The sequence below is a fragment of the Ammospiza caudacuta genome, chromosome 18 (genome assembly GCF_027887145.1).
Source record: "Ammospiza caudacuta isolate bAmmCau1 chromosome 18, bAmmCau1.pri, whole genome shotgun sequence".
Taxonomy (NCBI): domain Eukaryota; kingdom Metazoa; phylum Chordata; class Aves; order Passeriformes; family Passerellidae; genus Ammospiza; species Ammospiza caudacuta.
Genome location: NC_080610.1, coordinates 7,059,626 through 7,073,249, shown reverse-complemented (window position 1 = coordinate 7,073,249; position 13,624 = coordinate 7,059,626). Strand labels below are relative to the sequence as shown.

At 39.5% G+C, this 13,624-nt stretch overlaps 1 protein-coding gene across 1 annotated transcript in view; it reads left to right on the top strand.

Moving 5' to 3' along the window:
- The window catches only part of MED13L (mediator complex subunit 13L), a 166,239-nt gene that overhangs the window by 75,830 nt on the left and 76,785 nt on the right, over positions 1 to 13,624 (top strand). The window contains exons 3-4 of the mRNA XM_058816484.1: positions 4,141 to 4,225; positions 8,503 to 8,586. Of these exons, the coding sequence (XP_058672467.1) occupies positions 4,141 to 4,225; positions 8,503 to 8,586 (169 nt within the window). The remainder of the gene's footprint in view (positions 1 to 4,140; positions 4,226 to 8,502; positions 8,587 to 13,624) is intronic.

Genomic DNA, 13,624 nt, shown 5'->3' with positions numbered 1-13,624 from the left:
GGCTTCATAAAAATTGTTGGACACTTTGAAGACCTTAATATCTCTGACTTGAAAATAAAAAAGATCCCAAGCCAACTAATATGCTCATTAATGTATGTTTAAATTATAAATTTCCCGTGTAAGTCTAAATTATTGTAGTTGCCTTTCATTCTTTTAACATTTGATCTGCAAGAATAAACATAAAAATCAGCACAAGTATTTTATTCATTTTTTGAACCTATGAAAACAAAATCATAACAAATGCCTAAAAACTTTATATATTAAGGCTGTTGATTAATTCCCATTCTGTTTGAACACCAGCAGTGAGATTAACACTTCCACTGTTATCCATTATAAGTGTCAGATACACGTTTTTCTTGTCCTAGATTTTCTGCTATTCTTGATAGTTTTTTTTCTGAGAATCCAGATTTTTAGAGACAGAATATTGCTGTACTTAGTGGTTTATTTTGGGAGCTAATTTAATTTAAAAAAAAAAAAAAACATAACTAAGGAAAGCAGTTGCTTCTTTTGCTGAGAAATGACGTGGTGAAGTTCTCCCTCTCCTGCAGAGCAGCGAGAAGGGGATGAGCTGCCTGTTAAAGTAAAAGCTTCTCCCAGGCGTTATCCTTCTCCAGAGTGTACAGAAGCTTGCATAGGGTAGTTAACATACACAGAAATATACGGATTTATACACAGAGCTACAGCTACATGTGTGCACAAACCTGTCCCAGTGGAGGAGCAGTCACCTGACAGATCACCCTGGTGAGAAGGAGCTTGGGCTCCTGGAGGTCACCCAGGCTGACCCCTGCCCAGGATGGGGTTGCATCAGCCATGGCTTCGTCTCCCCATGGCCTGGCAAGCAGTGACCCACAGTTTGTCCCCTCTTTGGGGGCTTTGCTGCCTCTCCAAACTCATCCTCTGCTCTGACTTCCATGGAGGAAAATTGTGCTCTGTTGTGCTTTCCCTCACTAAAACATTCCATCTGTCCTTGATTGTTCTCCTAGAAGTTCTCTGTTTTGGAAGATGTCTTTCACACCTGTTGTTCAGTGTTGCATTTGTTGGGTCTAAAGAGAAGTATTTCAACTGAAGTAACAGAAATGCCTCCAGGACAGGCCAGAGGTGTTCCCAAGTTTTGAACCTGCACAGCATCTGTGTTCTGCTGGCTGTGCCTGGGAATGCTATCAGGAGCATGGGAAAGCTGAGGGGGGCTGGAGCTGAATGTTTTGAGTGTTAAAAGCATTAGAAATCATCATGTAGAGAGACAGAGACTATCTCCTAGGCTTCAATTTGCTATAAGGAATTTAAAATACTCTTCAAAATCTAAAGTCTAGTTAAATAATAAGTGTCAAGAACTTTGGAATTTACAGGGATAGTCTAACCTCTAGTGTTTTGCCAAGCTTTTTTATTGGTCACCATATGCATCCTGATGTTGTAACTTGCTCCAGTCATTTCAACACTTTTCTTGTGGAGTCTGGATCAGGGAGCCAAAGAGCAGAGAGAAAGTGAAATGCTGCACTTCTAATTTTTCCTCCTCATTTTTATGGCATCACACATATGTACATGCTCTTAATTGTAAGATCTACTTTTTTAGTAGGATAAAGAAGCATTAGAGATAATTACAGTAAGTATAGTGCTTTAATATATCTGGGAATTAAAGGCATTATTTATTATAGGAAAATGGTTATGGCAATGTCTTGTGATACACTTAGAGTTTAATAGGGAAGTAATTTTATTTCCATTTAATATATAATTTATGTGAGTTCTGTGTACTATGAAAGGCAGTTTGGAAAATTACAATATTGAGGGTTGATACCACTCCAGATTTTCCCCTTTTCCCTGTCCCACTCCACTGCTGCTCCTCATCCAGTCTGACCTCATGGCACACTTGACCCTTGGGACTTGGCTGCAAGGTTAGCATTGCTTTTCCCTGCTTTTCCTTGGATTTTGGACACCTTCCTCTCAAGCATTTCCTCTGCTGAGTGCAGGACAGCCATGGATGCAGCTGTGGTGGTGGGTAGGGAGGGGGAGTGCTGCCAGTTTGCATTCCCTCACCCAGTCCCTCCTGCTGGGATGTGTGGTGCTTTCATGTCTGGGATTGTGGAGGAATAACAGGCTGGGGTAGCCCAGGGAAACTGAGCAGGGAAAAAGAATACAGGTGATGTCCAGACACAAAAGAGTTCTGGATTAAAATTATCCCAACTCTACGGAATATTACATTTAGTGGTGTGAAGCAGTGTGATCTGATCTGAATTCTTCTGAAATGGCAAAATTATACTTGCAGAAAATAGTTCTGAGAGATTATATAAACTGAGACAGGGTCCTGTTAGTCTGTTGTGTATACCTAGGAGTACGTAGGGAGTTAGGATTGAGAACTTCAGAACTGGTGGTGGGAACTTTCCTGTAAAATCAGACTTGGTTCTTGTCTCCCCTATTTTGCATGAAGTTCCTAAAGCAGGGGCAGTACTGGCAGTACAGCCTAGTGAATTTATTTTGACTTTTACAGGTTCTGTCAATTTCATGATGTTGTCCAAAATTTTGATTTTTTAATTTAAATACTGAATTTCCATGCAGATGTGATCTCTCATAGTGTAACTAATCTGTAGCTTTTCATATATTTGAGGATTATGAATTTTTTAAGTGCAAGACTCGACCTGCCTCGCAGCTTCTGGGGCTTCAGTAGTTCTGGGCTGTTGAGAATTTATACATCCATAGCTCTGACTGTGCACGGGGGTTCTGAGTCCCTTAAGCACAGTGTTTTACCCATGAAAGCAGAGTTCTGTGCAGTAAATAGCCGTGGCCCATTACATCCTCGGTGTCAGCGAGGCTGGCAAGCATTAAAGGGCCTGCAGTGGTTTCTAAGGAAAAGCTCCTTGGCTGCTGCTTGTGCCCAGGGGCACAGGTCTGTGTCTCCATTCTCCCAGCAAGTCCTGTGCTGTCAGATAAGGTGATTTTAGGTTCTAAAACCCGGCCTTTTCCATTCTGCACGAAGAGAGAGGCTCTGTTACCGACATTAACATATCACAACATTGCACATGCAAAAAATATTCCTTTTCTTGTCTGAGTGTGTGAGTTACAGCTCCTGCAGAAGCAGCAGAACAGCGGCTCGAGGCTTTGAAGGCTGCTGACAATATTAGTATTTTCCATGGAGCACTAACTCCTTAGAAGCTTGCCTTTAAACATGGTTGTAAACTATGCTGAGATAATCATCTCTGAGCGATAGACGCGCTGCTGGGAGGTCTCGTCCTGCAAATTGGCCAGGGAGGGGTGTGAAGTATTCAGCGCCTTTAAGGTGCAGTAGAATTTTATGTTTGCACTTTTAAAGATTTGCCGACTACTCTTGTGAAATTGAAATGACAGAACTCAGACAATTAACGAATTCTTACTCCTTGAAAAAGTTGTTTTATAATCTGTTTTCACTCTGCGTTTTCTGGCTGAGTAAGATTTAGAATCTGGTACAGGCATACCAGAAATAGTGCTACTCCTGGCAGTTTTAGCACCCAAAAGCCGTGAGTAAGGACAGCAGATATTTCTGAGGGTTGTCTGTCCTTCAGGTGACTAATTCAGGCTGCATTCTACTCTGAGAGATAATTAGACTTACTTTTTTAAACTCGGAAATCTCTGCAGTTCAGTACTGAGTGTACAGTTTTTATTTTGGTGTAAAATCTGCTGTGTATTGCTAAAATTGCAATAGTTGAAGTCAGTACAATGGAGGAATTGCACTTGAGTGTGGCAGCGAGAGGTTCAGGGGAGTTGTTTCAGTTATGTAAATTGATTTTACACCTTTAATGATTCACTTTGTTTCTTGATTGTCGGCATCTGTGGTTAAGTTTTAAAGGATCTCTCAGTAGTGGTGGCAAAGAATGATCGTGCATTCTTCACCCCTGTACTTGAATACGGAATGCTACAAACAAATGGCTTTGCTTTTATGCTTTTGTATTTGCTTCTTTTGCTTCTTCTTCTTTTTTTTTTTTTTTTTTTTTTTTTAATTCAAAGGCTGCGTCTTCGGCAAGTAAAGATTAAAGCTGCTCGGGTGCTATAGGTAATAGTTGAAATAGTTTAATGAAACATGCTACTTTGAAAATTAAACCTGTTGAAGATATGTTTTGGATAAATGTTTGTATTTCCCTGTTCTGAGCATATTGACATTTTGTGTTTTTGTAGTGGTGGAAGAAGGATTCTGGGAGAATGGACTTTCCTATGAGTGTAGGACCCTGCTCTTCAAAGCAATTCATAATCTTCTGGAAAGGTAAGAAAAACTCTAGTGCTCTCAAATATTTCATTTGGATACTTAAAATCATACAGGATACCTACAGAGCAATTATATTATTATGGATCTTAAAATACATTTTTTAGAGTTAGACTTTGAATCCAAGAGAACAGGATAGAGATGAGTCTCTTAAGTCATTGACTCTGGTAATTTATCATAAAATGCTGTGCAAAGAAATTCAACACTCATATAAACAATAATGTTGATACATATTTCTGCTCAGATTTTTGCTAAGGAGTTGTTTTAAAAGCAAAGAAGGGGGAGTTTTCACCTTCTGTAAGTGCTTAGTGAGTGTAATTGTATCTGACCTTCACTGCCTTGATGAGGTTAAATGATACATATCTTAAAAGCTCTTAACTCTCTTCTCTCAATTATCCTGGTTATGTGAATGTTAAAATTTGACTACATTTGTGCACAATATTCAGAGTGAAGCTTAACAGTTCCTTGCTCTGATGAGCCATATATATTTTTTTATATATGGCTGAGTGCAGAGTTGTCCTGTGATTAGTTAATACACTTATGCCCTTTTTCTTCTTAATCCAGCTATCACCTTTTAAGGTTACCTTGTTTTCTAGGCCCATTGAGTGGGACATGGCATCTTGGGCTATATAATTTTATTCTTTCTGTTTCTGTAGTTCTTCAGGTCATCATCACCTTCCTGTATTACATCCTAGTTCTTACAAATTTGGATATCTTCTTACAATTAAATGTTATTAGACTATTCCCACTTTCTCTGAGGTTCTAATAATAATAATAACAACAACAAAATAGAATGCACCTTTGTGTTGCAGTAATTTTGTAGAATGCAGCCTTGGATATTTTTTCTTTCAGAAAATAAGCAAATGGAGAACACTTTCATCTTGTCTCATTTAGTGTTCTCTTTGCTTTGATGTAGATTTACTGGTAATGAGGTTTGCATTAGGTAACCAAGGCTGTGTTTCCATGGGGTGACTGAGTTACCTGTGTGCATATCCCCCGGTACAAGGATTAGTTGTTGTATTCCCTGTTTTCTATCCCATCAGTCTCTTCAGGGGATTTTTATAAAACTTGTAGGGTACTTAGAATGAATGAAAGTATAAAAATTAAATTCCAAGTTTAGAATGTTCATTAGTTCTTTTGCAGCTGTATAATATAAAAGGGAAAATTAATTTGATATGTGTTTATTAATCTGTAGTACCCAGCCAGCTGACTTTTAAGTGTAAAGTGGTTAATTTTATTCTTTGGACCTCTTTAAACTTGTGAAATAAATTTAATTTCTTTTTAATATATAACTTAATTGAAATTGAAATTGGCAGAGTCAGCAGAACTGTTCTGTCCAGCTGTGACTGGAGTCTTTTTCTTCCAGCAGTAGCTGGTGAACACACCTCAGGTGTTTGCTGACGGCCTCGATAAACTGAAACAATTCATGTCACGATAAGATTATATGATTAATGTTGTGATAAGATGATATGATTAATGTTATGATAAGATTAATGTTGTGATAAGCTGATATGATTCATGTCATGATAAGCTGATACAACTCCTGCTGCAGTCCCAGCCTTGGACATGAGCATCTTCTCGCTGCTCTCCTGACTACAATTTTTACACTTTATTAGTTGAATTTAATTCAAGTTATTCACTTTTTATTTATTATTTTTAAATGGCCTGCTGTAGCCAATCTGAACTTAACGTAATAATTACTTCATTTAAAGTAATAGCAACATGTGTGCAGGCTTTATTAAATAGCACTTTAACCTTTAAAGTCCTGTTTTACCCGGTGTTCAGGAAAAGCCCCATTAATACAGCAGAAGGCTCGGATCCGGTTCTGGCCCATCAGTGCCGGGTGGTGCCGGCGGTTGCGGTTTTGCAGGGTTTGGGGTTCATTTCGTGTTTATTTTGTGGAGGGTGAGGGGGATCGGCCGTGGCGGGAAGGAAATGGCGGGAGGAGGAGCCATGAGGGTGGAGCGGCCCCTCATGGAGGAGCCCGAGGGATGTGTGGGCACAACTTTGACCTAACTCTGGCAAAGGCAAGAAAAATGGCCTTTACACAACTGATTGTGTTTTTTTTTTTTTAGATTTTTTTCCCTCCCCCCCCCCCCCCCCCCCCCGCACACTAATGCTCAGATTATGTTAATTGGCAGTATAGAAAATATTACAAGATTTGAGGGATGAGTACTCAAAATATTACGGTGTTGTTTCGTAACGATTGGTGTGCCCTTGGCAGGTCATTTTTTCATGGAAAAATCAGAAATACAGGAGGTCAGGCGCCAGTGAAGAGCTGGAACAGCTGAGCTGCTGAGGGAGGGATCGCCCAGCCCTGAGGGGGGAGAGGAGCCAGGACCTGCAGGGTGTTTCATGTCCTTATATCATTAACTAACTGCTTTTTATGACCATGTATTAGGGAGGTTTTTTTTGTCACAAGTCCATTGTTGCAGCTCACTGTGAACCACTAGTTACCTTTAGTGCTTATACAGCAAAAATAACCATACTATTGTGAACTGCCACCCAGCTGCATCTGAGATCCATGCTGCTACAGGCATGGCTCTGATTTTATATGGGATTATTCCTTAAATAACCCATTATTTAGTTTACCATGGAGGGTTGACTGGTTTTTAAGGACAAATCTTCCCATGAAGATTTTTTTTCTAGGAAAGCAGCATTAGCTTGAGGCAGTTAAACCTGCTGTGGTGAGACACAGCGATGTGGCATTGAAGTGTGTGTGATGGGAAGAGTTTATTACATTTTTTTGCTACTACAGATTATTTTCTTTAGGGATCTGATGTAAACTTCACAGACTTCCTTTTGTTTGTATAAAACATGCTGGCACTGACAGACTCTCTGATAGCAAATATTTCCTAGGGAAATAGTTGCTGAAGCTTTTTTTTCCCCACCTCTACTAATGTCTTTAGATCTCTGCTGCCTTAGCTTTCGTAGTCAGTTTAAGATATTAGTTATTCAGCTGAAGTAGATTATTTTTGCTTTAATTGAGAAAGTGCTGGTAGAATTTTCTTCAGCTTTAACTTTAGAAAGTTCTGCCAAGTTTATACAGAAAAATTAGGAGCATATTAGTATTTACGTTGTCAGTCATCCATTTCCTGTGTCTTCTAGGTATGCTTTTGAAGTGTAGATCACACAGCTTTTTGAACCTTGCAGAATGTACTTGCCCAGAAAGTTTCATGTGATTTTTAGGTTTTTTCCCCCTTTGTTTTGGCTAATCTCTAGCAGCTGCTATGGAAATAAACTATTGGAAAACTTAGAAGAGGGGAAAAATCCAATTCTTTCATCTGAATAAAAATACTGAATAGATGTGAAATGTATGGGCAAGGCTTGCATATTACTTGTAATGGTGTATAAACCACTAACAACAAATAACCAGTTTTACAGAATTTTTGAAGCATATTATTTCTCTTACTGAAAAATATGCCTTAATTATGAATTTCTGTGTGTGATCCCTTGGGCAGCATGTTCGAGTGTACATGTTTAATGTATGAGGCATACTCAGGTTTGGCAAATTGCTCCTGTGATTCATCTGCACAGGTGGACTTAGAAAGGCACCAGGCACTCCCTAACTTGTCCATTTAAATTGGGTATTGATCACTGAGTCCTCACTGTTGGAGTTTTTTTTTAAGAAGAATATGCAGTTTCTAAAAAGAAACTGTGGACTCTCAAAGGGACCACAGAAAATGGAAGTTATTGCTCTAATTTTGGTGATGTGGGAGTATATTTGATGAAGTGAGGTTTCTGACAGAGGGAGCAGTAATTGTGGGAGTTTCAGCACCTGAAATCATGCTGGGGATCATGTGAAGGGAAAATTGAATCCTTGTTAATATTCCCTTAATGCAATTTTCTGTCATTCCTATACTGTACTATTTATGTGCCAAAATAAGGGAATGCATATTCTTTATCATCTGAAATCTGAACGACTGGATGGAAAAGAATCAGTACTAATGAATGGCCTTTGTTCAAGAAGAGGAGTGTGAAAAGTAGAATGAGGGATCAGTCAGCAGAAAGAGTAGCACAGAGTGGAAAAGATTGTGGCAAAGGTGAGGGGAAAATGCATGTGGGAAGTTCAGCATTAGTGACAACATCATGACATGGGGCAGGGATTTTCTATGACTGATGTGGGAAAACAAAAAGTGGAACCCAAAACCTACAAACTTATATTTCAGTCTGATTGAAATTCAGCTGCTTAATCCCTCAGAGTCACTGTGTTCAAAGGCTCCCTTTAATTACACTGTTTGATGTAACTAGTAATTGTTGCTGTAATTGTTTTCTAGATGCCTGATGGATAAAAACTTCGTAAGAATTGGGAAATGGTTCATACGGCCCTATGACAAGGATGAGAAGCCAGTTAATAAAAGGTAAGGAGATCTCTGCATCAAGTCCTGCTCCTGTCAGTGTTGTGGATTGTGGGGTGGTAATTGGATGCTGAATTTTGGTGGTAGTTTTCCTGCTTCTTTTGCCATGTAACAAGTAAAAGCATAGACACCGTGTTCACATCAGTAATACATAGAAAGCAATTAAGTAAGTTTTCAGGCCTTGTTATGATAATTTAAGATAAGAAGGCGAGGTTGGTATTTATCCATTAGCTCCACAGAAATGTCACATTTATTAATATCTTTTGAGCAGCATCTGCCTTTTCCTCTCATTATACAACAGAATTGCAGGCAGTTATAACAAATTATTTTAATTTCTGGACACTAAACCCCAGCCTGACATTTTAAGCTGTAAAATAAGTTATCTATAGATTTCCTGATTTATTTTCCTTAAAGATGCCACCCTCGATACATGGCTTTCCCTGCTCAGGCAGGCTGACAGATCAGACCTATAGGAGTGATTAATGTGCTTCTCCCACAGCAACACAGCCATGGAACAGGGGTAGCTGGCTCCACTGCTTGCTATTTCCTCTCAAGCTCTAAAGGTTACAATGTTCTCAGATCTTCTGGTACTTGCATTTATAGTCATCCCGCTAAACAAGTTCTGTCAAAAATAATCTGAGTTAAGCTGAAACACAGATTTTCTAACGGGAATCATTTTGACAGAACTGGGTTAGGAAGTGACTAAACACGCAGTTATGCTGGGAGATTTGAAGGTAATGAGCAGTGGAGATGAAGTGGGGTGGCAACTTCTTCATCCATCCAGCACAGCTGCAGTCACACAGTGTCTGATGGCAGGAGGGGGACAGGTGGAAATCATCGTGCACATCAGACCTGTCTTTTCCCTCTCATTGTGATCTCACTGCTAGGTTTAGCTGCAGAAATGTTACAGTGCAATGCTACAAGCGGTTGGCTTCCTTCAGTAGCAACCAGCTGCTTATAAACTGCATTTGGTTTTGAGAGAATTCAGGAATTGACCGTGGATTTGTCTCCTTTCTAAAACCTGAAAGCGTTAACATAGCTTGGAGTTACCTGCTTTGTTACTGTTTACTTTGTGGCTGACACTGTGTGTGTGTAACCTTTGATTTCACATTGATCTGATGGCAAGGAGCCATGGAAAGGTCCAGGTTTTTCCATAGCTTCCCCTGTCCTGGCTGTGCGTAACCACCTTCTCCCTCGTGTTTTCCCTGCTGCTTTTCTGATCATACCAACATCAGCTTAATTTTCTGCAAGATTAATTCCCTTAAGTGACGTAAGTAGGGGTCAGTTTCAGTTTGTGGAAAAGAGAGGCAGCTCCTTTCAGCAAAAGCTGTTTGTTTTATCCACGTCATTGCAGCCTGAGTGCTCAGATTAAATGTGCTTGTGAGTCTCCTGCCTGTTCCTGGTGTGTATCAATTTAATAAATTAAGCATCTGATACAGTAGATGATGTCTGTCAAAAACAGCAGCAGCACTGGCATGGGAGGTAATGTCACCTTAGAATTCTGCCAGATTAGTAAATCCTGTGTCTGATTTACGTGTGTGTAACACCAAATCGACCTGCACAGTGAGGGTTCTCTAGGGGATAATTGCATTTGTAAACAGAAGTGCAGTCTGCACATAAAGAAATCTCGCCTGGAGGATGTCACAAAACCTGAGTTCATGTTAAACTCAGTTTGTGTTTAAAGTATTCCATATATAAATCTGACACTGAGGATTTAAGGGTTGGAGGGTGCACTCTTGATTTGAAGAAGATAATGTTTGTTGTTGGTTGAGGGGAGGTGTTTGTTTCTCTCTTTATTTTTATAAAGTTCTTGTCACTATAGATCCTTTGGATATGCACCATTTCAAAAGTGTTTATGTAGCAATAATAATTATGCCTAATTTGAAATAGCTTTTGTGTCATTTCAGCTTACTTTTTTTTTTGCTATATATATAACTTTAAATTAACTAATCTTCCTGAAAGATTGCAGTAAAGACTGCAAAAACGGACAGTAAAGTCAATTGTGGACAGTAGCAACAAGTAGAAGGAGGCTTTGGGGACTAATCTGTCCAGACACCTTTTATTTAATCTTTTAAGCTTTCTCAGCATAGCACAAAAAGCTCTCTTCACAAATTGATTCATGTTAATTCCAGATAAATTCTTTGTGAAGCTCTTGGTCTAAGCAGCAGCTTGTTCTAGATAAAGCAATAAGGAATCATTGCAGGAAAGAAGCCAACTGAGGGTGTTTAGGTATTTTAACATTAAACCTTAATAGCCAAAAAAAGACATTTTATAAAATATTACTTAAAGCCATATTATTATATAAAGTAATAGAAATAAGTTGCATGTGTGTACAGTGGTCAGATTGGAGTCTGAGAACTGGCAATCCCTGTTGAAAACACCTGCTCTGTTCTTGAGTGTGGAAAGAGATCTGTATGGATCTATCCCCCCTGAATGGTGGAAACCAGCAGGTGTCTTTCTGCTAAATAAACAGAGCCATCTCTGAAGTCTGCTTTTCTACTTTTTTGCTTGTGGCAGAGTTGCTCATCTCAAGTTTCCAATGTCCAGAGTTAGTGATGCCATGTCAGGAATACACTGAGGTCTGGGCTGGGTGTAAGTGAACAGGGAAGGAGTTAAAAGTCAGGGCTGGCTTTCAAGGAGTAAAGTCCTTCAGGGCCTGTGGTTTTTGTGAATGGCATTAAAGGAGAGGGATGGGAGGGCTGTGATTTCAGAATGAAGTCAAAGATGAAGTGGAGCATGGCAGTGGCCGTGACCTACTTATGCTGAGATGTGAGAGGGAGGCCTAAGAACAACAGAGGGCCTGGCCTGCCTTCCCAGGCAGTGCTGGGAACTGAGTGCAGGATGAGCTTTGCTGCTCTTCCAGGAGGACTGAGGGAACAGCAGAGGGAGTTCCAGACAGATCCCTGTATGCTTATGTTTTGTTTTGCTTTCAGTGCACACCAGATGCTTTTGACAGGAAATTTAGTGCAGAACTTGTGGGTTTCCTTTCCTAAGTATCTTCAGTATTATGTGTCACTTCCTAAATAATTCTACACATTTTATTGTCATCCTACAGCAGTGTCTAAAATAGGTTTCACGCTACTGAAGGGAAATGGCAAACTTGATTATTTTTTCACACAGCTTTCTAAAGGAGATCTGTGTGTTTGGAGTTCACAGAACTTGTCTGATCTGAGGCATTGGTAGTGCCTTTCACTGTATGATGAAAATTCATTCTCACCGTCTATATGGGATTTTTTTTTTTTTTTGTTTTGGAAAGCATCACAATGAAATGTTAAACAACTTACTGAAAAGAAAAAATGATTACCATCTTATGTAAGAATCTTTGCTGATTGTTTTAGTGATTGTTTTCTTAGTGTGAAGGAAATTCAGGGGGAAATCAGTTTATTTTGAACTGTACGAGCAGCTTAAGTTGTTAAGCTGTTTTTAATGAAATTCCATGTAAAGAACACATGAAAAAAATAATTGTTGCTTTTTGTAGCTTAAATAATTTATGGGTCATCCCCTCTTCCAAAAGTGTGCTGGGTATTTCTAGCCTTAAGAAGAAAACTACTCCATCAGTAAAATAATTAGAATTAGAGTTTGTTCCTCTCCTTGTTACTCAGTGAGAAGGCTGACTGGTAGGAACGGGGTTTAGGCAGCTCCTGTGCCCTCTGTGAATCAGCATGGATGGGGCAGTGGCACTGCAGTCAGGCTGCAGGGACTTGCAGCTCTTGGACTGCCATTCCCAAACAGGTTTCTAGCTGTCACTGTCCCATTGTCAACCTCATGTGATGTGCTGGAACTCAGAGATCTCGAGTTGTGAGTGCATGGGTACCTTAATAAATATCCAGAGCATTCCATGTCAGCTCTCATCCTGTAGACCTAATCCAGGAACTTTTCCCTCTGTAAAAGCTCAGTCAGTGCATCCACAGCCAGTTTTGGTCAATAGCTGTGTTCACTTCTATGTGAGCATGAAAATTGGGCATTAATCAGTGCCATCAAAAGCTGAAGGCTGCAGACACTTAAAGCACTGCTGCCTCTCTCAGATCCTTGAAATCATCATTGCCTTCAATTTCCTGGGAGTAGCTATAGGACTCATCCAGGGAATACCTAAATCAGTGATTCCAGAGTTGACACAGCATTGCTGCAAGCTGCATTTGCTTTGTGCCATGCCAGGAACTCCTGCCAGTCAGGTCAGTGTCTTCACATGGAAACATCAGGCTTGGGGAGCCTGGAGAGGAGCTGCTGTGCCAGGAACAGTGGAAGCACCAGAGCACCTTGGCTGAATCCCACACAGAGCTTTGCTCCTGGCACAGAAAATGTCTTCTGGCAAATGGCACTCAGGTGTTTCATTACATGGTGACATAGTGCAGTAAAAGCACAGTAAAATAAGTTGAAGTGCTCTATTTAAATTTTTATGAAGATTTGAATTCCTCAGCAGAGAAAAAGTAACTGACTGTGCATGTGCAGTTTTCTTTGATGCAGTGAGGAGGGTTTTATTTCCTTGACTCTGAGAAAAAGAAGTCTTATAAGTTATTTTAATGCTGCACATTTGTGTTCTTGTATTTTAGCCATCTTAAAAAATTCAGCAATGTGATCATATATGTGCCTTGGAAATGGTGTCTAGGATGCTATGGTAATGTATATATGTACAGTATTGCCAACACCAGTATAAATGAGGAGAGACTAGGCAGCAAAATAATAAAAATCAATCTGACTTAATTTTAAGTAATGTGTTCTTATTCCTGACTTGTCGAAATAAATGTGATAGAAATATGGAGTAATAAGAAATACTGTGTATTTTCCAATAATTCTTCGTACTTCTGTAAAAATAGGCTTTTCTATTTCAGTTTAAGAGGCTTAGTTCCCAGAGAAATATTTTCATATTTTCAAGGTTTAAGTTCTGAAATGTTATGCACATCTTTGTTGAGTTTCTTCTGAGGATTACTTATGGTTTCAGTAAAGCCCTACACCAAGTTGGTGTGTTATATCTGTGGCTGGTGTTATTTTAATTGGTAATCTTGTGTGTGCTAAAGCTGAATTAACTCTTACTTACTCTGAA